The sequence below is a fragment of the Stomoxys calcitrans genome, chromosome 5 (assembly GCF_963082655.1).
Source record: "Stomoxys calcitrans chromosome 5, idStoCalc2.1, whole genome shotgun sequence".
In the NCBI taxonomy this organism is placed as follows: domain Eukaryota; kingdom Metazoa; phylum Arthropoda; class Insecta; order Diptera; family Muscidae; genus Stomoxys; species Stomoxys calcitrans.
In genome coordinates, this window is record NC_081556.1 from 150,478,761 (window position 1) to 150,504,755 (window position 25,995).

At 34.8% G+C, this 25,995-nt stretch overlaps 4 protein-coding genes across 7 annotated transcripts in view; 2 read left to right on the forward strand and 2 right to left on the reverse strand.

Moving 5' to 3' along the window:
• Positions 1-6,581, forward strand: part of LOC106081455 (uncharacterized) — a 205,530-nt gene extending 198,949 nt beyond the window's left edge. For all 3 annotated transcript variants that reach the window (XM_059368509.1, XM_013243412.2, XM_013243414.2), the window contains one exon: positions 5,501-6,581. In XM_059368509.1, the coding sequence (XP_059224492.1) occupies positions 5,501-5,522 (22 nt within the window). In that variant the 3' untranslated portion in view covers positions 5,523-6,581. The remainder of the gene's footprint in view (positions 1-5,500) is intronic.
• An 11,357-nt stretch (positions 6,582-17,938) lies between these two features.
• Positions 17,939-21,317, reverse strand: LOC106081440 (ribulose-phosphate 3-epimerase). The gene is made up of 3 exons (XM_059370460.1): positions 20,627-21,317; positions 20,436-20,566; positions 17,939-18,104 (listed from the first exon to the last, which is right to left on the reverse strand). The coding sequence occupies exons 1-2, from the start codon at positions 21,188-21,190 to the stop codon at positions 20,462-20,464; spliced, it is 669 nt and encodes a 222-aa protein (XP_059226443.1). The 5' UTR covers positions 21,191-21,317; the 3' UTR covers positions 17,939-18,104; positions 20,436-20,461.
• A 76-nt stretch (positions 21,318-21,393) lies between these two features.
• On the reverse strand, positions 21,394-22,236 carry LOC106081441 (LDLR chaperone boca). 2 transcript variants are annotated; one of them, XM_013243379.2, is made up of 2 exons: positions 22,009-22,236; positions 21,394-21,938 (listed from the first exon to the last, which is right to left on the reverse strand). In XM_013243379.2, the coding sequence occupies exons 1-2, from the start codon at positions 22,150-22,152 to the stop codon at positions 21,546-21,548; spliced, it is 537 nt and encodes a 178-aa protein (XP_013098833.1). In that variant the 5' UTR covers positions 22,153-22,236; the 3' UTR covers positions 21,394-21,545. The 2 variants fall into 2 exon arrangements, with proteins under 2 accessions (XP_013098833.1, XP_059226444.1); XM_059370461.1 differs by having other exon boundaries at positions 21,394-21,934; positions 22,005-22,236.
• A 1,694-nt stretch (positions 22,237-23,930) lies between these two features.
• The window catches only part of LOC106081453 (intermembrane lipid transfer protein Vps13), a 52,283-nt gene continuing 50,218 nt past the window's right edge, over positions 23,931-25,995 (forward strand). The window contains exons 1-2 of the mRNA XM_059370485.1: positions 23,931-23,972; positions 24,617-24,976. Coding sequence (XP_059226468.1) covers positions 24,880-24,976 — 97 coding nt within the window. The 5' untranslated portion in view covers positions 23,931-23,972; positions 24,617-24,879. The remainder of the gene's footprint in view (positions 23,973-24,616; positions 24,977-25,995) is intronic.

Here is a 25,995-nt window from a genome sequence, read left to right on the forward strand (position 1 = left end):
CCATAGTGGTTGGTGTGTGTAACTATCTTTGGCTTTCCTTTTCCATTTGCATCTTCGATCATTGAGCTCGTCTCGAAAGAGAAACAAACACAAATTGTAAAATTTAATGATCTTCGCCCTAACAGGCAAAAAACTTGAAAAATTAAAGTTTTAATTGTTATCGAAAATTTCAATTTTTATCGAAAAATTCAATTTTTATCGAAAAATTCAATTTTTATCGAAACCTTAAATTTTTGTCGAAAATTTAAATTTTTATCGAAAATTTCAATTTTTATTGAAAATTTCAATTTTTATCGAAAATTTTAATTTTAATCGTAAATTTCAATTTTTATCGAAAATTTTAATTTTAATCGTAAATTTAAATTTTTATCGAATATTTCAATTTTTATCGAAAATTTAAATTTTTATCGAAAATTTTAATTTTTATCAATAATTTCAATTTTTATCAAAAATTTGAACTTTTTTTTTAATCAAACTTAAATTTCATCAAAAACTTAAATTTTTATTAAAAATATCAATTTTTATCGAAAATTTTAATTTTTATCGAAAATTTCAATTTTTATCGAAAATTTTAATTTATATGAAAAATTTAAATTTTTTCGAATATTTAAATTTTTATCAAAAATTTAAATTTTTATCAAAAATTTTAATTGTTATCAAAAATTTCAATTTTTATCGAATATTTAATTTTTTATCGAATATTTCAATTTTTATCGAAAATTTTAATTTTTATAGAAAATTTAAATTTTTATCGAAAATTTAAATTTTTATCGAAAATTTTAATTTTTATTAAAAATTTCAATTTTTATCGAATATTTCAATTTTTATCAAAAATTTCAACTTCTATCGAAACTTTAAGTTTTAAATTTTTATCCAATAATCAAAAATTTTGTCGAATACAGTAAATTTTAATGAAAAATTAATTTATCAATATTCTATGTTTCTATCGAATTAAAAAAAAATTTATTGAAAATTAAAATTTAAGACGAGAATTAAAATTCTTATCTAAACTTGTATCTAAAATAAAGTTTTAATCGAAAATTTAAATTTTTATCGCAAAATTAAATTTTTATCGCACAATGAAATTTTTATCGCAAAATTAAATTTTTATCGGAAATTTAAATTTTATCGAAAATTTCCGTTTAATATCAAACATTTAAATTATTATCGATAATTTAAAATTAAAAATTTTTATCGATCATTAAAATTAAAATTTTTATTGATAATTTAGAATTAAAATTTTTATCGAAAGTTTAAATTTTTATCAATTTTTTTTTTTGGTTTGTGTTGCTATCATTGACTTTCCTTTTCCATTTGCATCTCCGATCATTGAGCTCGTCTCGAAAGAGAAACAAACAAAAATTGTAAAATTTAATGATCTCGCCCCAACAGGCAAAAACGCTAATCGGCGATAGGGACTTGGCTTACAGTAGATGGAAGCGTTTCAAGTCTCCAGAGCTGAAAGAAGAATTCCGTGAAGCCAGGAGGAAAGTTAACAGTTTTATTAATACGGCTAAAATGGAGTATTATTCTTCGAGATATTATTGCGCAGTGGGCTCGAAGAGTAAGTGGAAGGTGATACATGACATCGGAGTGGGTAAACCCAAGTCAAACACTCGATACCATGGGGATATAGATGAACTCAACAGCACCTTCGTAAGCATGCCCCATATACAAACGGATACGCAATTTTTCAATGATGATGATGGGCCGGCTTTCGTTTCGATGATGCCCGCAGTCCTTTTGAGTTTAGATGTGTTAGCCATGACGAAGTTTATGAGTGTTTTGTTCGTGTTAAATCTAATGCAATTGGCTTGGACGGAGTTGATCCGAGATTTGTACGAATGTTACTTCCATATCTCCTACCGTACTTTATGTACCTGTCTAATTCAATTTTGAGCTCCAGTGTGTATCCAATTATTTGGAAGCATGCAAAGATCATCCCCATTCCCAAATCCAACTTTGATTATCGGCCGATATCAATTCTATGCTATCCCTCTAAGGTTTTCGAGAAAATCCTTCATGGACAGAAGTCGGTATATCTTTACCAAGTGTCTCTGTTGTCTGACCATAGTTGCATTACTGCATTGGTTGAAGTGGCTGAATCGTTCAGAAATGACATTGATGAGAACAAAATAGGCTTTCTGGTTCTTTTGGATCACTCCAAAACTTGCTTTCGACACGGTTGATCACCTGAATTTGTGCATGAAACTACACCATAGGATGGGGTATACTAATTTCGTCATTCTGTTTGTAACTACTCGAAATATTTGACTAAGACCCCATAAAGTATATATATTATTGATCGTCGTGACATTTTAAGTCAATTTAGTCCTGTCCGTCCGTCTGTATATCGAAAGCACGCTAACTTTCGAAAGAGTAAAGCCAGCCGCTTTAAATTTTGCACAAATACTTCTTATTTGTATAGGTCGGCCATATCGGACCTTGTTTTGGTATAGCTGCCATATAAACCGATCTCGGATCTTGACTTCTTGAGCCACTAGAGGGCACAATTTTTATCCGATGAAATTTTGCATGAGGTGTTGTGTTATGACTTCCAATAATTGGGCCAAATATGTTTCAAATCGCTCCAAAACCTGATATAGCTGCCATATAAACCGATCTGGGATTTTGACTTCTTGAGCCTCAAGTGGGCGTAATTATTAATTGAAATTTTGTACAACGGCTCCTCCCACTACCTCCAACATACGTGTCAAATATGGTCTAAATCGGTCTTTAGCCTGATACAGCTCCCATATAAACCGATCTCCCGATTTTGGTTCTTGAGCCCCTACAAGGCGCAATTCTTATCCGAATGTACTGAAACATTATGCAGTGACTTCCACAATGTTCATCATTCATTTATGGTTCAAATCGGACTATAACTTGATATAGCTCCAATAGCATATCTTCTTCTTATTCAATATTCTTTGTTTGCCTAAAAGAGATACCGCGCATAGAACTCGACAAATGCGATCCATGGTGAAGGTTATATAAGATTCGGCCCGGCCGAACTTAGCACGCTCTTACTTGTTTCTTCTTTTTCCAATAAATGAAACTTTTGAAAGAAGTCGATATAAAAAACGCCTCACTTTTTTCATGAATGAATCTTCAGAAATTTTCCAAATCGAGTTTGCCTAAGCTTTACTAGTTCACTAGTTTGGAAACTATTTATAATGATGAAAGATTAAAATTTAATTTTTATTTCTTTTTTTATTAAAATGTATTGTTTTCCTTTTTATAGTTCTTAACTTAACATTTTTCATTTAATCAACTGCATCAATGCACTTCCAAATACATCATCAAGAACCCAAGTCAATTTCATGCTCAAATTTCATCACCCATCAAATTAAGGAACACCTTGCAAGGTACACTATTGGTGTAAGGGTAAAAAAACACTAACTCTACCAATAAAACCAAAAATCTAAGCAAACGAATAAAAAGAGAATAACTTAAACAAAAACTAATATAAAAATGGCAACTGAATACGCACATGGTTCTGCTACTCGTACTATCTCCTAAGGGTATTTAACAACAAGGATAACACAGCGACAAAACTCAATTACAAAACTAAAACAGTATTCATAATCTCGCGAAAAAAACCCGCATAAAAAATAAATGTAACTGAAGATGATATGATGTATTATATCTACTAGAATAGTTGCTGTTTTATATGTGACAAACCAAAAAAAAAAAAAAGAGAAACATACACACACAAACACAAAAAAAGGTAAAACCAATCAAAACTATTAGGAAAATTGCTAAACCTAGTTTATTTATACATATAAAACTACTTACATATACAGATGATATCAATAAAAAAAAATATCACAAACGTAAGCGCTTTGATTTCATAAAGAAATTTTTGAAATAAAACAAAAAAATTTATTTGTTAAAGAAATGATTTAGTTTATCAAATGTTACAAAAAAACATCGTGTGTTACAATATAATTAGTTTTAAATTATTGCAGCCAATAATCAACCAATCCACAGATATTTTATTGTATTTGTTTTAGTTATGATTTGCAATATCTTTTTATCTCCTCCATGAATTACAAAATATAAAAACGATACAAAATATATCTATTGCACAATATTTTGCTTACTTTACGCTATTTTCGATTTTTTATTCATTTATGGTTTAAACACTTTCTGCCGGAAACACTTTTAATAATTTCAAATTTGGCCGAGATCTAATTTCTTTGACCGAAATTATGGTACAATTAAAAGGTAGTGTCATTAGCACAACAAAAATCTACCCCCAAAGAAACTACCTTGAGTGGTAAATGCCGTAAAATAAAATGTCAAAGTGGTTTTAGAAATAAACTTTGTTTTAAAACTTATCTTCTTCAAATGCCTTTTACATTTGTATTTTCATCATTATAATACGGTTTTGTTGCTTATGTGTGGAACATTGGATCAAAAAGAACATGTTTTTGAGATTTTAGAAAAAAAATCACAGCTGTGCTATGGAGCCTTTGACATTAAGATTTACTGCAAAATTAAATTTTACTCAGCTGTTCGCATGACCTCACCTTATAAGTGCATCCTGGACCGAGATGACGTATGTGATACGCGTTGTAATTAATATAACGTATACATACATATATGTGAGAAGCAAGATTTATTCGATTACAGGTAGTGGCAGTTGCCCAACAACAATATGTCAAAATCAGTGAGGAGTGCAACTCTGATTTTGTGTATGTTACTAGTTCGCTCCATTTTTCGTTGTTTGTGTGTGTGTTATAGTTCTTAGCTATAATGCACATACACAACCAAAACTCGTTGACAGATAGTGCCCTTCGCGAGAAAAAATTTGACTCACCTGTTTACGGTACACTACCTGGTAATTATGTCATGGTGAAAAGTCTGTTCCTTAAGGTGCCATCACACTACATGTTCTTGTCTTAAGGCATGTCAAATTTTGCTATTGTTAAAGTTGTACACATAGTGTGATACAAATGAAAGTAAAACATGAAAATCACTTTTCAAAATAGCACTGTTATTTTTTCGATTAGAGCGTTGCGCTTTTCCTTCTTACAAAAACACACAAAGAAATCAGCTGTTTTTGTTGCCAGTTGCCAAATTAAATTGTTGAAAGCAATGCCAAATTAAATTGTTTTCGCAACTTTATGGTTTAAACAGCTTTCTCACAAATATCTAGCCATAAAAGTCAGCTTTAGCTCACATTTTTAAGTTATGACATACAATAACAACTAGCGTGATAGCAAAAATGATGAATCGTATATAAATTGACAATTTTGACATACATAATGAAATAGCAATGATACATAAAAAGTGGCATGTCATAACACAAGAACATGAAGTGTGACAGAGTGTGATCATGGGCAAATTTTCATATTCATACACAGAAAGTTCACCTCCGCCATTGATAAAGGTAAAAGAGAACCAAAATATTTTAGTTACGAAATATCGTAATATTTAATTAATAGCTTCTTTGGATTTTGTTTTGTTTTTCAATTACATTTACTCTTTACAGATACACCCACATTGAAAATTGATAGCAACGGTATTGATTGCGTGTTAATAACAAAACAATACCATATAACAGGATACACTAATAGGTGGTTAAATCACTTGCGAAAAACATAAAATAGGCCCCATGAGCATCATAAAGGTTGTCAAAATCTGCCTATTGTGAATGTTAACTAATGTCAGTACAAATTTTAGCTCTGACAAAATGCACCATATGGCACATCAATGCATTATTTTGTGTTTTTATTTCAATTCTTTTTAAACTAAGAACTAAGGCCCATTGCAAACAACTAAGAACAACGTAAATAAAACAAAACAATAAAACCTGGATTCACTAATAGAAGGTTAAGTCACTTATAAAAACATAAAGTGGATAGACCCCATGAACACCATTAAAGGCCTTGTTATGCTATCGTAAACATACCATAAATGTAGGAAAACGTGTCTGTTTTGTTTTGGCTTACGAATACACATACAAGTGCTTACCAAACGTATGTCGACCGTAACCGGAATGTAGAATTCAGTAAAAACAAAATTTTACATTCCGTTTTGGTGACAGCTGACAAAATTTGAAGTTTGAATATATTTCGAAACCAAAAATTTAATTTATAGCACAGCTTTCTTTGTTGAATTTATCACAATTTATTGTTAATAGTTTAGGTTGAATGGTTAGCTTACCATGAAAAGGTGATTTCACTCGGTGGCCAGTCTGACCTGTGGTGAAAAGAAAATAAAAAACTGAAAAATGTGTGATAATAAGAAATTACAAAAAGAGAGTAGGGGGTAAGTTCCAATATGGCGCTGTCGTATGCGCTAATCCATGCTATATCGTGAAACTGGAGACTTCAGGGATTCCACACATTCCGCCAAAAACTTCGACCTCACTGTCCTAGAACACATGGCCTCGAGGGCCGCTATATATGTATACTGATTTCGAAAACTGTAAATTACTTCCCAGAATTTTCTTTGCGGCTATCGTTATGGCACAGAGCTCTGCCCGAAAGAACAATACGGCAGTCTGGCCGCTGTACCGATATTTTGTGTGACGGAGTATGGCCTAATCCAGTCCCGGTCTCCATCTTGGATATACATATCTATAAAGACCGAGGTATCATTCTCCTCAAACACAGAATTCGCTTTCCATTCCTCCCTCCCGGAAAATCGAATTCCGAGAACACGCCAACCTTGAGGCGTGCCACTTATCTCTCGCGTTCAAACTATATTATCTCCAAAGTCCGCGAAGTGCCTGTCACGTAGCATACAGTCAAACAGAGAGAAACTGAGTTCGACCCCCCGTGCGTTTCAGGGCGGTAACCGTCGACCCATCTCGTTAATTAATGGCCTTTCAATATTCAGGAAAGCCGCCATCGCATACTCATTCAGTAGGAGCGACGTCTCGACTTCTAGCACCACTTCGTGGAGGGCCGTTTCCTTCGACCTGCCCTTGAGGTATGCCTGTAGTTTTCCGACATCAGACCCTCCCACACTTTCAAGTCTTTTTTTAATAAAATTGTTTCTTTTGTAATGTCAAATGCCATGTCTGTCTCATAATAAGCATAATTGCCTCTTTACATTTACGATACTTTTATTCTAAATTTACGGTACATGTACAAGAGCACAACCAAGCCTTATGATTGTCCAAATTTGTCTCGTTGAAGTGCAATTTATTGCATTTTGTCAGAGAAAACAAGGTTTACTGACATTTATTAATATTCACAATAGGCAGATTTTGACAATCTTTACGCAAGTCACAGCCTTCTATTACTGTATGTTATTAGGGTAAGCCCAGGATTCATTTATATAAGGTTATGTGTCATACGAAAACAAATAGTGGATAGACCCCATGAACATTATTAAGATTTTCAAAATCTGCCTATTGTGAATATTGAAATATGTAAGCAAACCCTTTTTTTCTCTGACACAATGCAGCATTGTAGACAACCACGAGTAATTTTTTCTTTTTCTTTCACATCTTTTTAAAATACGGCTTCAAATATTTCAATTTCATACATTTTATTCACTCAATTTGAATGTGTACAAATGCACATTGCAAACTTGTAGGAAAAAGTAAACAATAAAAAGTTTGACAAGCTTAATGACGATAATTTAAAAAAAAAAAGCTGTGTATCGGTTGATCGCTAAAGGTGCCATTACACTACATGTTCTTGTCTTATGACATGTCAAATTTCGCTGTTGTTAAAGTTGCATACATAGTGTGATACGAATAAAAATAACACATGAAAATCACTTTTCAAATTAGCACTGTTAGCACAATTAGAGCAGTGCTCTATTCCTTCTGACAATAACATAAAGAAATCTGCTGGTTTTGTTGTAAGTTTAATGAAAGCAACCCCAAATTAAATTGTTTACATAACTTTAGGTTATGTCATACAAAAATAACATACTAATGTGATAGCAAAAATGATGAATCGTATATAATACCTTGAAGCTAATCTAGATTTGCGACGAAATTTCAGAAATCTGGTGTTTTGAAACGAGATTTCCCATACATTTTCAATGTGAGCAAATCTATTTATTCGAGGAGATTTGCAGCAAATCTCCTTACAAATTCAAATGCAACACTGCGTTTGCATTGAATACCGGGTATTATTGGGATTTTTGGCAGCACTTTTTGTTAACATCTGACAATATCTGATTGAAATTATAAAATTTAGTAGTATATCAATAAAATCGTTTCACAAACTTAATTGCTGACCGCAATGTATATGCTGAACACAATAAAAATGCTCATCACAACAAAAACGCTGTCAAAACGTCACTGTTGACAAATAAAAACCGCATAAATCGTAGTGGAAATGGGTTTTTGAGATTATCTCTAGTGGAAACATGGTTTAAGTTGGCAATTTCGTTACACATAATGAAATACCAATGATACATAAAAAGTGTCATGTCATAAGACAAAAACATGTAGTGTGATAGAGCCTTAAGGCCAAGCCATGGGTTCCTCATATTGCATTGATGGTTCAGTGAAAAATAGATGTCATAAAGTTCGTGACAACCACGATTTGGAGAAACATATAATTTGCAAATAATCATTTGCCAAGTATGTATGTGTGTTAATAAAAAAATAAAACTGCGTAGCCTAGGTGGCGTATGACGTATGGATTGCGTGAACATCATTATTGAATAGCTCATACGCACCCATGTTCAATATATTAAACAAAAACATTATTTTCTATGATAGTACTGTCAGTGACAAAAACAAACTTCTTTGCACAACTTTTTTTAAAACATTGATTAATCGGAATATTTTATTATTATTCATTTATTTATTCGTGCATTTATTATATCATGTACATTTTTTATTATAACTTTATATTGATATCTGTGGCATTGGTGCTCAACTTAAACAATATGTGATTCGAATCAATATGTCTTAAAACTTTTATAACAAATTTTTAATTTAAACATTTCTTTTGCTATAACTTAAGTTTAAAGTTAAATAAATTGCAAAATTACTTTTCTATTCAAAATGATTTTCTTTATCTAAAAAACAAACAAAAATATTTTTATACAACAAAAAAAAACTATAATTTCAAAAGAAAATAACACAAAATAGACAATACAAAACAATAGTAACAATTTGTTATAAAACAAACAAAAAATGATGTAGTGAATGTTAAAATGCGAAAAAATATTTATACCACAACAAAAACAAAAAACAAAAGGGAAATTTAATGTACGCTAAAAAAGCAAAAAAAAAGATAATGAAACAAATATAAGAGCATATAAGCACAGTAAGATAATTTTGACTACAATGACAATGACGCTGAATTACTTTTAAAGCAAAATATAGAAAAAAAAAGGAACAAACCCAAAAAAAACTTCCCAAAGTAAACCCTCCTTAAACGCACTTCACATTTCACAATTTACAAAACGTAAAAAAAAGTTAGTAAGGCACTTGTTAAAATGCAGCACACAAATATCCACATAGCCATTGGAAAAACCAAATTCCCCCTTCCCCAAAAATACTAAAAATAAAAAAGGGATGAAAAAAAAAACTTGAACAATAATATTTATGTAATATTAAAGCAAAGGAAAATTACCATAAACTACTGATAAATGAATAAAGAGTAATGAATGACAATAATTTTCAAAACACTCGATTACTTCGTTAGCAAGGGGTGAAGATTTTTTTAAAACCATATTTTTGTGCTAATTTTTTTGATAAACAGAAAGGACTCTTAAGGCAGATTCACAACAACAACAACAAAAAGAGAAAAAAGATAAAGCAAAGACACAAACCAATATCGTATTTAATTTACACACAAAACAAAATGTGGAAAAAAGGTATATTATATACATACATATACATATATATATTTGAATAAATCAAAAACAAAAACAAAAAAACAAGAACTAAAAAAGAAATGATCCAAATCAATACATCATGCATACGTAGAGTATACATGTATGCATGTGAATGCGATTGAAAAAGATGTATACACAAAAGAAAGTAAATTATATATCAATTAAAAACAAAACAACAACCAACAAATATCATATACATAAATGTTAAAAAAAAGGATAAACAAATAAAAACCAAACAAAAGCAAATGTGACCAGATGTTTTATTTTATATAAAAACCAGTAAGAAAGGGCAAAAGTCTGGCGGTGCCAACTGTATAATGCCCTACACCTACCCAATAAGAACAATGTGGGACCTATTGGGTTGCCCAAAAAGTAATTGCGGATTTTTCATATAGTCGGCGTTGACAAATTTTTTCACAGCTTGTGACCCTGTAATTGCATTCTTTCTTCTGTCACTTATCAGCTGTTAATTTTAGCTTGCTTTAGAAAAAAAGTGTAAAAAAAGTATATTTGATTAAAATTCATTCTAATTTTAAATAAAAATGCATTTACTTTCTTTTAAAAAATCCGCAATTACTTTTTGGGCAACCCAATATATATATATGAGAGCTATATCTAAATCTGAACTGGTTTCCATGAAATTTACCAGTAATATTGAGAGTCAAAAGAAAATCTCTCCTGCCGAATTTCGAGAAAATCGGTAAACAAAAGACCATTTTATTGTAATATTACTGCAAATCGTACGAACATATATATGGGAGCTATATCTAAATCTGAACCGATTTTGATCAAACTCTATGTATATTGTGTTGAGGAAAGCGTTGTGCAATATTTTGACAAGATTGATCAATAAATGTACTTGCAGTGGCTCTAGGAGTGAAAATCGGGCGATATATATATATATGAGAGCTATATCTAAATCTGAACCGACTTCCATGAAATTCGCCAGTAATGTCGACAGTCGTAAAAAAACCTTCCTGCCTAAATTCGAGAGAATCGGTTAACAAATGACCATTTTCGGACCGATTTTTTCCAATTTCAATAGGCTTCGCTCTAGGCCGGAAAACATGACTGTACCAAATTTGAAGACGATCGGATGAAAACTGCGACCTGTACTTTGTACACAAATTAACATGGACAGACTGACGGACGGACAGACAGACAGAGGGACGTAGCTAAATCGAATCAGGAAGTGATTCTGAGTCGATCGGTATATTTATCAATGGTAATCTATCTCCCTTCCTTTTGGGTGTTACTAACTATTTCACTAACTTATAATACCCTGTACCACAGTAGTGATGTAGGCTATAAAAATATATCCAAAGGTAAGTAAAACAAGTAAAAGCATGCTAAGTTCGGCCGGGCCGAATCTTATATACCCTCCACCAGGGATCGCATTTGTCGAGTCCATTTCCGGCATCTCTTCTTAGGCAAAAGAGGATATAAGAAAAGATTTGCTCTGCTATTAGAGCGATAACAAGAAATGGTCCGGTTTGGACCACAATTAAATTATATGTTGGAGACCTGTGTAAAATGTCAGCCAATTCGAATAAGAACTGCGCCCTTTCGGGGCTCAAGAAGTAAAATAGAGAGATCGATTTATATGGGAGCTGTATCGGGCTATAGACCTATACAGACCATAATAAACACGTATGTTGATGGCCATGAGAGAATCCGTCGTACAAAATTTCATTCAAATCGGATAGGAATTGCGCCCTCTAGAGGCTCAAGAAGTCAAGACCCAAGATCGGTTTATATGGCAGCTATAGCAGGTTATGGACCGATTTGAACCATACTCGGCACAGTTGTTGGGTATCATAACAAAATACTTAGTGCAAAAATTCATTCAAATCGGATAGGAATTGCGCCCTCTAGAGGCTCAAGAAGTCGAGACGCAAGATCAGTTTATATGGCAGCTACATCGGGTTATGGACCGATTTAAACCAAACTCAGCACAGTTATTGGAAGTCATAACAAAACACCTCATGCAATATTTCAGCCAAATCGGATAGGAATTGCTCCCTGTAGAGACTCAAGAAGTCAAGACCCCAGATCGGTTTATATGGCAGCTATATCAGGTTATGGACCGATTTGAACAATTCTTAGCACAGTTGTTGAAAGTCATAACAAAACACGTCATGCAATATTTCAGCCAAATAGGATAGGAATTGCTCCTTGTAGAGGCTCAAGAAGTCAAGACCCCAGATAGGTTTATACGGCAGCTATATCAGGTTATGGACCGATTTAAACCATACTCAGCACAGTTATTGGAAGTCATAACAAAACAACTCATGCAAAATTTCAGCCAAATTGGATAAGAATTGTGCCTTCTCAAGAAGTAGTCAAGATTCAAAATCGGTTTATATGGCAGCTAATGAGAAGTATTTGTGCAAAATTTCAAGCGGCTAGCTTTACTCCTTCGAAGGTTAGCGTGCTTTCGACAGACGGATGGACGGACAGACAGACGAACGGCCGGACAGACGGACGGATATGGCTAGTTCGACTTAAAATGTCATGACGTTCAAGAAAATATATACTTTATGGAGTCTTAGACGAATATTTCGAGGAGTTACAAACAGAATGACGAAATTAGTATACCCCCATCCTATGGTGGAGGGTATAAAAATATATCCAAAGGTAAGAACAAAATTACAAATTTTGCCCATGTACATTCTACTAAGGAACAGGGGCAAACTTCTCACATATCAATGATTGCAGTCCGATTCAAGTTTAAGCTCAATGATAAGGGGCCTCCTATTTATAGCCGAGTCCGAACGCCATGCCGCTGGAGAGAAGTTTTACATATTACATACCTGACAAATGTTGTCAGCATTTAGCAGGGAAAACCACCGCTAAAAATTTTTTCTAATGGTCTCGCCAGGATTCGAACCCAGGCGTTCAGCGTCAAAGGAGGACCTGCTAACCTCTGCGCTAGGGTGGTCTCCAAAGAAAAGTGCAAATTTTTAAGTCCATTGTGGTATCACAGTAGCGACAAACCAAGGTTTCAGGTAGGAATCGAACCCACAACCCCTGCACTGGTAATCCAAGCACGCTACCAACTCGGCTACCGGGACGCCCTACTGCCACTTTACGTAACTTTTATTTTTGAAAAGGTATGTAGACATATCTGTACCACTGTATATAAAAGAGTTGCTTGGCTGACTGATTACTGACTGACTGGCTGATTATCGCCCAGTCCAAAAGGCTAAAGCTAGAATCATGAAATTTTGCACAAATGTTTGTCTTGGGTTATAGGCACTCGATAAGGCTGGATTTGGTTATATTCGTACGTTTAGGTACTATGAAGTACCAAATAGAACGAAACGGTACATATTTGCCCAGCGCGAACGGAAAGGGCTAGAATTATGTTCTTGGACTCAAATGGGCTCGAAAAAATTAAGTATGGTAAATTTTTTTTGGGAAAATCATACAAGAACTGGGTGAAAAAGTACGTTTAGTACCGCAATTGGTACTAGAGCTCTGAATTGTGGAACTTGGGTACACTATGTCAACCATAATTGGGTGACTATAAGAGTTTATGGAAATTTGTACATTCAGGTACCAAAAAGGTACGAAATGGGTAAACTTTGTACAGGACTGATGGATAGAGGTAGAATTTCGAAACTTGACTTAAAAGACAAGTAAGAGCGCTCTAAGTTCGTACGGACCGAATCTTATATACCCTCCACCATGGATCGAATTTGTCGAGTTCTTTGCGTAGTTCTGTTTTTAGGCAAACAAAGAATAATGGGTACGAGTTACTATGCTATTGGAGATATATCAAGTCGGATTCAGACCATAAGTGAATTAAATGAATAGTAGAAGTCATTGGGTAATATTTCAGTCCATTGGGATAAGAATTACTCCTTGTAGGGGCCCAAGAAGCATAATCGAGAAATCGTTTTATAAGGGAGCTGTATCAGATCGATTAAGACCATATTGGACACGTATGTTGAAGGTCGTGGGAGAAGCCGTTGTAAAAAAGCAAATATCGGCGCCCTCTAGAGACTTAAGAAGGTAAGATGTTGATAGTCATAACAAAACACATCACGCAATGTTAGCCAAATCGAATAATAATTGCGCCCTCTATTGGCTTAAAAATTAAGATCCAAGATCGGTTTATATGGCAGCTTTATCAGGTTATGGATCAATCTGAAACAGTTGTTAGAAGTCATAACAAAACATTTCATGCAAAATTTCAGCCAATTCGGATGAGAACGGCGCCGTCTAGTCGCTGAAGAAGTCAAGACTCAAGATCGATTTATATGGCAGCTATATCAGGTTATGAACCGATTCCAACCATACCTGGAACAGTTGTTGGAAATCATAACAACACACCTCATGCAAAATTTCAGCCAAATCGAATAAGATTTACGCCCTCTAGATGCTCAAGAAGTCAAGATCCAAGACTGGTTTATATGGCAGCTATATCAAAACATATACCGAATTGGCCCATTTACAATCCCAACCGACCTACTATAATAAGATATATTTGTGCTAAATTTCAACCGTCTAGCTTTACTCCTTCGAAAGTTAGCGTGCTTTCGACAGACGGACTGATAGATATACGAACGGACGGACGAACAGACGAACAGACGAACGGACAGACGGACGGACATGGCTAGATCGACTTAAAATGTCATGAAGATCAAGAATATATATACTTTATGGGGTCTTAGACGCATATTTTGAGGTGTTACAAATGGAATAACGAAATCACTATACCCCCAACCTATGGTGGAGTTTATAAAAATGTAAAAATAGTAATGGTACGGGAAAAAACGTACATTTTGTACCGCAATTGGTACCATTTAGTACTTTCATTACAGATGTAGCTAGAGGTCTTACATTTGGCATGTAGGTACAACTAGGAAATTCGTACATTTTGGTACCAAAATTGGTACCATTTGGTACTTGCTTTGCAGATGTAACTAGGGGTCTGAAATTCGGCATGCACGTATAACTAAGAAAAATATTATGGGTGATTGTGATATTTTTACAATTCGTACATTTTGATACCAATATCGGTATCATTTGGTACTTGCATATAAAGCTAGAGGAATTAAAATTGGGATGTAGGTAAAACTTAGAAATATATTATGCCCGAATAAATGATTTTTTCACAACTCTAACATTTTGGTACCAAAATTGGTACTATTTGATACTTTCTTTATAGATGAAGCTAGAGATCCGAAATTTGGGATTTACGTACAACTTAGAAATAAATGATGTATTACTAAATGATCTATTCAAAATTCGTACATTTTGGTACCATTTATTACTTTATGCTCAGATGGATCTTGAGGTCTAAGATTTGGCATGTAGGTACAACTAAGAAATATATGATGGGTGTCTAAATGTTCTATGAAAAATTCGTACAGATTGGTACTATTTCTAGTTTCTGTTCATATGGAGCTAGAGGTCTGAAATTTGGTACAACTAAGAAATGTATGACGGGTGACTAAATGTTCTAGAAAAATTCGCACAGTTTGGTACCATTTCTAATTTCTGTTCATATGGAGCTAGAGGTGTGAAATTTGGTACAACTAAGAAATATATGATGGGTGGATAAATGATTTATTCACCATTCGCACATTTTGGTACCAAAATTGTTACCATTTGGTACTTTCTTTATAGATGAAGCTAGAGGTCTTAATTCAGCATGTATGATCGATGACTAAATGATCTATTAAAGTTTCATACATTTTGGGATCAAAATTGGTACTTTCTTTGTAGATGTTGTAAGAGGTCTAAAATTTGGCTTGCAGGTACAACTAGGTAAAATGTGATGGGTGGCAAAATAATCTATTTACAACTCGAACATTTTGGTACCATATGGTACTTTCTTTACAGATGAAGCTAGAGGTTCGAAATGTGTCATGTAGGTACAAGAGGGAAATATATAATGGGTGACTAAATGATTCAATCAGAATTCGTACCTTTTGGCACCAACAAGTGCAAAATAGTACGAAATAACTTATTTTCGCCTACAGCGAACGGGGACAGCTAAAATTAAGAAATTTGACCAACATTATCGTAGTCTTGACAAAAATACAAAATTTGGAAGAAAACGTACTAATTGTGATGTAATTGGTACCTTGGAAGAATATATTGGGCACGTATTAGATATTTTTTATTAAGTTATATATTAAGGTACCCAAATGTACAAAATGTTACTTTCTTAAGGGAGTGAGCTAAAACTCTCAAGTTCACCTTGACTATAAAGTTTGGGTGACCTGTAAATTATTGAAAATCGTGCATTTAGGTGCTAAATCGTACAAAATGGTACATTCTTTATGAATTAGGTTAAAGCACACAAAATTAGGATACGGTTACACCTTGACCGTAAATATTGGGAGATTGGATGATTTGTTTTTAATTTTAATTGGTTTAAGTTAGGTAATAAAACATAAAAAATGGTACTTTCTTTACAGAGTGATTTTAATCTCTCAAAATTGGGATACAACTACACCTTGACTATGGATTTTGGGCAGCCAAAAAAATTTTTTTTTTTTCGAAATCATACTTTTAGGTACTAAAACACACAAAATGGTACTTTCTTTAGGAGTTGAGTTAAACCGCAATGTTTAACCTGTACCTGTCAAAACAACCCACAGGCGGCAACATAATATCATATGCGGATGACTGCTTCTTCCAAGCGAAGAAAAACGACATCAATGAGCTGCGTGAACGAATAAACATTTATCTCCAAGATCTGGCGGACGTTTTCAAAAGTCGCAACTTGAATATCTGTCTCACGAAAGCGTCCGCTAAACTATTCAACAACTGGATGAAAGAGGTTTCAACGGAGCTTGAACTCGTTAGTCGATGGACAGAGAATTCCGACAGTAAATCAACCGAAGATCTTACGGGTGATATAGTCTACAAAAAGGTAAGAAAGTTGCTTGAAGAAACAGAAAAAAAATCTTAAATCTTTGGTAGGTAGCACTTGGGGTATGGAGAGAGCCGTACACAATAGAGAAACCTACAGATCTGTCAAAACACACCCCTAAGGACCATCACGAGCTGATTCCAAACATCGACCATCTACACGAGGAAATTAAGATTCTTAATGTTAAAGATCATATTGAGCTGTTCTCCAAACAGTATCTCCAGAGCTGCCAACAGAAGAATTTCCAACTCGCTGAGTTGAAACCCCTACCGAGACATGTTAGGAATATCCGGAAGTTTAGGGGCTAAATCCGACACACAGAACAGGCGGTAACCAATGCGACTTCATTGTATCAGCCGAATATGGTCCTTGGTGAACCCCCACCTTCAATGACAAACGATGAAAAGAATTACTTAGGGAAATCAGAGGTGCTCTGGCTCTCAAGGCTAAACGATATCCCCAATATCTGTCCTATCAATCGGCTCTTTACATGCCTGGAAACCCCTACTAAGTGCAGAATCACTATGGACCGTTCCAATTGTAGCAGCTACATTCCTGGAGCTAGATCTAGAGGCGGCAGCCGAGCCAGACTAATCTTAGAATGAATCTATAGGGTCGCCCAAAAAGTAATTGCGGATTTTTTAAAAGAAAGTAAATGCATTTTTAATAAAACTTAGAATGAACTTTAATCAAATATACTTTTTTTACACTTTTTTTCTAAAGCAAGCTAAAAGTAACAGCTGATTACTGACAGAAGAAAGAATGCAAATACAGAGTCACAAGCTGTGAAAAATTTTTTAACGCCGACTATATGAAAAATCCGCAATTAATTTTTGGGCAACCCAATACTTTTATACTTACAACGAGAGTGGCTACAACAACAACGCCTTATGTGCCCTCAAAAATCATATCTGGAGATTAGATAATAGGTGCTTATATGTACAACTCTTCCTTTAAAATATGATGAACTATAAAAAAATTCTCCTTTTGTGCTCCTAAGCAAAATTGCTACCATTAAGTGCGATGTTGTTGTTGTTGTTGTTGTTGTTGTTGTTGTTGTAGCAGTGTGTTGTACACTGAGGCGGCAGCACTTGCCAATGAAGAACTTCATCGGGTCAATCCGGTACGTACAACCGGCTGCCCTGGGATTGCATTAAGTCCGATATAGACCATCTGTTTCATACACAAGCAAGGAAAATATTTTTAACAAAATATAGGTACTTTTAACAAATATAGTCTTTATTTCTGGAATTTAAAAACTTTCTATAGTTGTATAACTTTAAACAAAATATTTGAATATAAAAAATATAAAATTTGTTTGGAACATCAGAAATTCTTAGGAAAATTGCTTAGAGAGTTTCTCTCAATTTTATATGAAGTGTATCTGAAAAGACAAAAGAGAAGATTAAATAGAATTTTTTAAGTTCAGCTGACCGAAATAAGAACTAATGGGTCAACGTGCGGCATTCTGACAAGTCTGAAGCTATTCCCAGTGCACATTGGCGCTATAAAGATTACCACTGACCGGCCAAAAGGCGGACACCATAGCGCTGAGGCTAACATTCCATTAAGGAACAGGGGCAAACTTCTCCATATCAATGAGTACTGTCCGTTTCAAGTTTTAAGCTCAATGATAAGGGGCCTCCTTTTTGTAAACAAGTCGGAGGCCCTTTTTGTAAACGGCGTGCAAAACCTCTTTGAGGAGAAGTTTTTACATGGCTTCTATGCATGCCTAAGTATCTCATAAATGTCGCCAGCATTAGGAGGGATAAACACCGCTGAGATTTTTTATATGAAGTTCTCGTCAGGATTCGAGCCCAGGCATTCACCGTCATAGGCGGACATGCTAACCTAAACGCTATGGTGACCGGGCGGAGGATTTGTAGGAGCTATCAAATGTGTCACTAAAAATATTGGGCCATCGGCATCGTTACGCTATAAACTCTCACATTTAGCCAGCGGCGTATTGCCACTGTCTATGAAGTGAATACTGTGGCTGAATTTAAAGGGACTAAAAGGTAAAATCAAGATGGTTGGTTTGAAATGTCGCAAATGTCATCAACGAGGAGGCCTTAAGTCATGATCGTACTATCGAATGCATTTGTTGCAATTAGGTTGCCGTCTGGAGGGGGTGGAAGAGAGAATATATAGAGATTACATTTGGCCAGTTCTTTGCATGGCTTTATTTAGAGACTAAACATTGCCCATATCACCCTACCTTGAGGAACACCTTGTTTCACTCTATAGGATTCAATTATTGAGCTCTAAGATCACCGTTGTGGCGCATAGCTCTCGTTCTTGTCTAAACTGCATTTAGCAGTCCGCACCAGTTATCAAGAAGATTGTTTAAAAATTGAACAAAATTCCCAACGTCTCTCTTCAAGTTTAGTGGCCACACTTATTATACACAACACCGAGATATTTTCATTTTGTCATTTGCAACACATCGATATCACCATTTCCGAGCCTTGAAGAGAAACATAACCCAAACAAGTAAAAAGGCGTTAAGTTCGGCCGGAACAAACTTTGGATACCCACCACCTCGGGTGTATATGTAAACCACTTTTCGTTGAAATCCGGTGAAAAATGCATACCTTATGCCCCTTGGCAGCTATATCGAAATATGTTCCGATTTGGACGAAATACTAATAAGTACAAGTCATTGTTCAATAGTGTATAATAAAATATTGATCTTTTTAGTAGCTATATCTAAAAATAAACTGATCTGAACCATATACGACACGGATGTCGAAAAGCCTCATAAGTCATTGTGCCAAATTTCAGTGAAATCGGATTATAAATGCCACTTTTATGTGGCCAAAACTTTAAATCGAGATATAGGTCAATATGGCAGCTATATCCAAATCTGGACCGTTTTGGACCAATTTGCAGAAAAATGTCGAAGAGCCTAACCCAACTCGCTGTCCCAAATTTCGGCGACATCGGACAATAAATGCGCTTTTTTATGGGCGCAATAACTTAAATCGAGAGATCGGTCTTTACGGCAGCTATATCTAAATCTGTACCGATCTGTGCCATATTGCAGAAGTGGTGTCGAGGGGCTTAACTTAACTCACTGTCCCAAATTTCGACTACATCAGACAATAAATGCGCCTTTTATGGGCGCAAAACCGTAAATCGAGAAATCGGTCTATATAGCTATATCCAAATCTGGACCGATCTGGGCCAAATTAAACAAGGATGTTGTGTGGCCTTACACAACTCACTTTTCCAAATTTCATCAAAATCGGATAATAAATGTGGCTTTTATGGGACTAAGACCCTAAATCGGCGGATCGGTCTATATGGCAGCTATATCTAAATTTAGTTGTTGTAAAATTTTCTATAGCCATGTCCATCCGTCCTCGGTTTTGAATAAAATTAATCTAAAACAATTTTTGAAAAATACTGTTGCCAATGATTCTATGCTATATCCCCACGCACTTAAAACCAACGTCCAATCATTACCAAAAGCAATGTGGAATTTTTCGCGTTAATAATGTGTGGATGTATAATATGTAGACTTGTTTGGCTACTGCGCTATTTCGAAAGTCAGCCAATGTATATGCCATTTGTCTTTAAAATTATGTTGTTGTTGTTTTAGCGGTGTGGCAGCCGTTGCCGATAAAGGACTTCATCGGATCAATCCGGCTGCCTTGGGATTGGTTTGCTTAATGTATCTTTTCTGCAGGCGTCTTCGACATGCTAAACTTACCAAAACATGTATATTTCACAGGTAAATTATTTGTTGTAGCTTTGAACGGTAGATTTGAGAAGGGCTATAACTTCTTTTTGATCGGGTGCTTGTATGACAGCAGTGCCAGAAACAATCATATTTGCACCAGCCTTAATAAAAACAACAACAAAAATTAATAACATAAACAAACTTAGCCTATTTATACAAACCTTAGCACAACACTCTATGGTCTTGGGGCCCACACCTCCATCCACTTCAATATCCAAGTTGGGATAGTTTTTCCTCAACCACTCCACCTTCGGCATCATATCGGCCATAAACGATTGCCCACCAAATCCAGGTTCAACCGTCATTACTAGAGCCACATCAGCTAAGTCCAAATATTTTTGCATGGCTTCCACTCCAGTGCCAGGTTTAATGGCCAAACCCACTTTCATGCCACTCTCCTGAATTTTACGGCATATTGTCTCTATGTCATCTTGTACGGGCTCGATGTGGAATGTATAGAGATTAACACCGGCATCTGCCATGGGCTCAATCCATTGTTGGGGTTTGGACACCATCATGTGTGTCTCAAAGAAGGCATCTTTTATTTTGTTGCGCAAACATTTGACCACGGAATGGCCAAATGTAAGATTGGGAACAAAGTGGCCATCCATAACATCCAAGTGCAAATAATCTGCTCCATTATCCAGTAGGCGTTGTGACTGGGCGGCCAAATCGGAAAGATCAGCGTTTAGAATTGAGGGGCCTATTTTAGCTTGAACCGGCATACTTTTTTTAGGTTTTTAATTAAACTGACTTTTTTTCTATTCCGTCCTCTGTGTAGGCTGATAAGAGACTGAATTAACAAAGCTCAAAGCAGCACGTGCAATAAACATTAATACAATCCATTCACAATAACAAACCGGACAAAATGCACTCTGCTGCCATTTAAGCAAGCTGCATGCAAAGAAAGGAAAGACATTTTAATAAGTATTTCATAATTTTTTCTACAACTATTTGTTCTTATTTTCTTTACAAAATAATTTGAATTCTTACAAAAATGTTAACAACTAAAGAAAATGCTGTAGTAATTTGCTGTATAATTTGTATGAGATATCAAATGGGTATTTTTTAGTAGTTCAACTACAGTTCATCCTTCTTGACAAAGGTTCCCGGATATTCCTTATTCTCAATTGTCACACCCTTACAACGTTCTTGTTGCACCAAATAATCTTTGGCCTCCCAAGCTTGGGCTCCATCTTTGAATAGGAATATGGCCCGATCATCGTCCACCATGTAACGTTCGGCTTGTATGTGATTATTCCATAGACTAGTTTGCCACAACTTGGTGATGGTCTCAGCTTCCTCACGTGTGGGATTACCATCCACCGATACAAATGTCATAAGGGTCCGGCCCTTTTTGGAAGCTTTTAGCAGTTCTTCAGGATTTGCGGTATTCAATTTAGAGAGATCCAATTGAGGCTGAGGGCGCAAGTGTTCCGGCAACTCATCAGGTTCCAAGGGCTCCTCATCTTCCTGTTACATATAAAAAAATATGATTAATTTTTACACTCAATTTATTTAGGTCATAACTTATTTAACTTGCCTCCCATTGATCTAAAAGTCGTTCCATATCTGCATCAGAAAAATCCCGTATATCTTTCTTGGCCCACTCTGGTTTCTCTTTAGATTTTTTGGCCATTGTCAAAGGAAGCAATGCCATAACTATTACTAAGTAATAATAACGCATTTTGTTTATTATATACAATTTTTTGTTAATTGCAAATGGAATTCAAGGGCGACAAAACACCGAAATGCAAAATGTAAACAACCACGTCACTATATTATTCACAATAGACACGTTCACAAATTCACAATAGATATTCGTTTAGTGAACTTAGTCAAATATGCACGTAAGGTATAACAACGCAGGATAACGTTATAGAATGCACCAACCTAGATATACAGGTAGTGGTGTTGCCCAACAACAAAATATTGAGTGAACTATTTGTCAAAATCAGTTATTAGTGCAACTCTAAATTTTGAGTATGTTAAGAGTTCGCGCCATTTTTGCATTCCGCGAAAAAATTGTACTCAGCTGTTTACAGTACACTGGTAATTATGTCATGGCTAAAACCATGTGAAGTAAACAAATAGCGTTTTAAGCTAATAGCTTAAAAAGAGTATTTAAAAATAATTAATCCGAGTGTAATATGAATGTAAGATTGAGTTTTTACAAATTATGTTAAAAAAAAATTACGACATTTTCTTAAACTATTTCCGAACAATTGCGAAAGGTGAACAGAATAGTCTGCTTTATTAAGTTTTGTGAATTAAACCACGTTTACACTACTCATTAAATTCCGATTTAAGGATCCCTTCAGCTGATTTTATTAAGGGAAAACAGATGACCGAGCCATTAAATCTGGATTTAAGGAGCAATGGAAACAGGGTTTAAGGTCTTTCAAATTAAAGTGTTTTAAATTTGTTTGTCAACAAAAAATTAATCTCAAATACGTCCTTTATTTGACAGCAGAGGAGAGCGGGAGAGTGCGTGAGAGCGAGCATAATTTTGAGAGTTGGTTAATTGAGAGCTTGCAAATTTTCCAAATCCCACTAACATGTCAAATGCTATGTTTGGATTTGCTATATTTTCACATTTTGTTCCTTTTTTCACATTTTAATTCCTTTAATTTATTATTGGGTTGCCCAAAAAGTAATTGTGGATTTTTAAAAGAAAGTAAATGCATTTTTAATAAAACTTAGAATGAACTTTAATCAAATATACTTTTTTTAGACTTTTTTTCTAAAGCAAGCTAAAAGTAACAGCTGATAACTGACAGAAGAAAGAATGCAATTACAGAGTCACAAGCTGTGAAAAAATTTGTCAACGCCGACTATATGAAAAATCCGCAATTACTTTTTGGGCAACCCAATACTTACACCTTTATAATCATAGATCTTTTGTTCATATGGCTGCTGCAGATAACAATGCAAATAACTAGAATTAGGAAGTGTCCAGGAATTTCATAGCCTAGTCGGAATTTGCGCCACCATCCCCACGGGAGTTGTATAGTTTATTTTGTTGTTGTTGGTCTAGTGACCTTACCTTCTTAAATCTGCTAAGATTTTGGCCCAGGATTCACTGAATAAGGTTAAGCCAAGCGATCAGCCGATATACGTTTTTTTTAATACTTGACAGTATTTGGCATTGAGGATGTCAACTTGTTCTCTTTTTACATTCATTCTTTGTTTACGTTTTCTCCTATATGATGACATTTTCAATCGTCAGATTTGACATCCTTAATGATGTTTATGGGGCCTATCCACTTTATGTTTTTGCATGTGACCTAACCTTCTATTAGTGAATCCTGATTTTGGCCTTAAAGGCTGTTCGTACATACTCCCCTGCAAATTCTTACTGGAAATGTACGTGAACAGACCTAATAACCCGCCTTATATGAACACATGTTTAACAGCTGTTATCGATTTTTATTTTGATTTCATTCGCTTCTTCAATTTTCCGTCATTCTTAATACAGTTTTTTTGCTGATTGGACGTGTTTTGGTTGTGAGTTCTTCCCGTCTCCCGTCCCGGCCGTTTTCCCTTCATCCTCTTCATGGCCATCGTGGCCTCTTTAGTAAAACAATGATTTTTTTCTCCATTCATTAACAAAAGTGTTTAGCAAATATGAATAAAAAAGTGTAAAGTTGGGTTTGAAATTATACAGGCTCGGGAACACAAAAGTGCTTCTAAGCGGCGTTGCCCATAAAAGATGAATTAAAAAAAACAACAGAAATAAAATTCTGATGATGTCATCGTCAAATTAATAAAATAAAATAGTTTTTTGAACTTTTCTGTGAGCAATCGCGTTGGGTGTGCGTCGTTGTTTGTTGTCCCCGCTGTATTTTGTTAATATTCAAAAAAAGTATATCTTTTTCCATAATTTGCGTGTGCCAGTGTTTGTGTTCCCATTAAAATTTACCGAGATTTACTAGAATTTTGTATGTGTGCATGATGAATGGGAGGGTTACGGGAGGCGTAACAAAATAATGGCCATGGAGCAAACAAATGTGAAATCTGTTTTAATTCTTCCACTAAAATAAATACACACACAAGAATGTGTGACGCGTGTTTTGTTTATTTTATTTTTCGCTACTCTTAGCTCCCCCTCTTGATGAAAAAAAAAAAATAAAAATGTTTTTTCCTTTTAGCCAACAGCTTTGAAAAAAAGGCAAAAAATCAATAACAAATTGAGTTTCCAATAAACCAATAGAAAAGTGGAAAGTGTTTTTGTGTGCTGGCCGAAGCAGTAAAGTTAACCTTGTGCCCATGTAAGAGCATTCGAGATTCATCAGATTTTTCATCAATACCATCCCCCTTCCTTCGTCATAACGAAGTGAAAATTTACCATACATCTTATTGCCCAGCTGCTAAAAAACGACGCCAAAGTTAAGAACGGCGTGGCACCACCACCATGTTGGAATCGGTGGTAGCTCACTACCTCAACAAGTATCTCTTCAACTATGTGGAGAATCTTGATGGCAATCAGCTCAAGATTAGTGTTTGGGGCGGTAAGTGTGACACATACACGCAATTCTTTTTTCTGTTCCCTCTTTTTGCCCCCCTAACGTTTTTATTTAATTAACCTTTTTGACATATAATTTAATTGTTGTTGTTCATCCATTAATGACTTGTGGGGGGTAGGCAGGGTTACTATGTTACTTTGTTTCAAGCAAATGTTTGTTGCGTGTGCAGCACCCCCATATGTTTCCTTTTACTAGAGGCACCCCCATTTATCTTTCGATTTTATTTTCTAGTTATGTGTGTATGCGACCTTAGCGTGGTGCAGAACATCCAATGTATATTAGCCTTTAGTACTTACATTCTATTATTTCTTTTTATTTAGTCTTTTTCACTTGTCAGCTTTTTCTTATTTTTGTTTCACTTAATATCCCTCTAACGTGTTATTTGGACATTTGTTTTGTATCTTTTTTTTACGTTTGACCAAATTTTTGCATACCTTTGAAAATGAAAGGGAGAAATGTTTACTTTGGGGTTGGGTTGCCAAGCAATCAAAAAATACTCTTTCTGACGAAAATTTAAGCTTTCTACAAAAGCGTCGAATGTTGGCAATTTTTTTAAGTAAATTTGGTAAAATCATGTTTAAAAAAAAACTCTTTGTAATTGTTATAGAATACTTGACGGCATTTGATTATTGTAGAAAATGTTGTTGAATTATTTAGTTCTGTTATATTTTAGCACGAGATACGTTGTGCAGTGCAGTGAAATCTGTAAAGCTCATGTCGCACGATCAGACAATTTAATTTTTATTTAGAAAGCTTTGGCACATTTTTACTTTTTATTTTGAATTGTTTTAACAGTTCGTTGTGAAATCACAGGAACAAAAGAATGACGGATGTCTTCTAGTTTCTACCGTTGATGTCCAGAAGGCCCACTGCCATCGGGAAACGTAACAGGAACATTCCTATCTAATAATTGCTCTCATCTGAAAATCTCTGGCTAATATAAATTTTTCAAATTTAAGTTCACCTTTGTAATAGTGAAGTTTTCATGGGCAAATTTGCTTTTG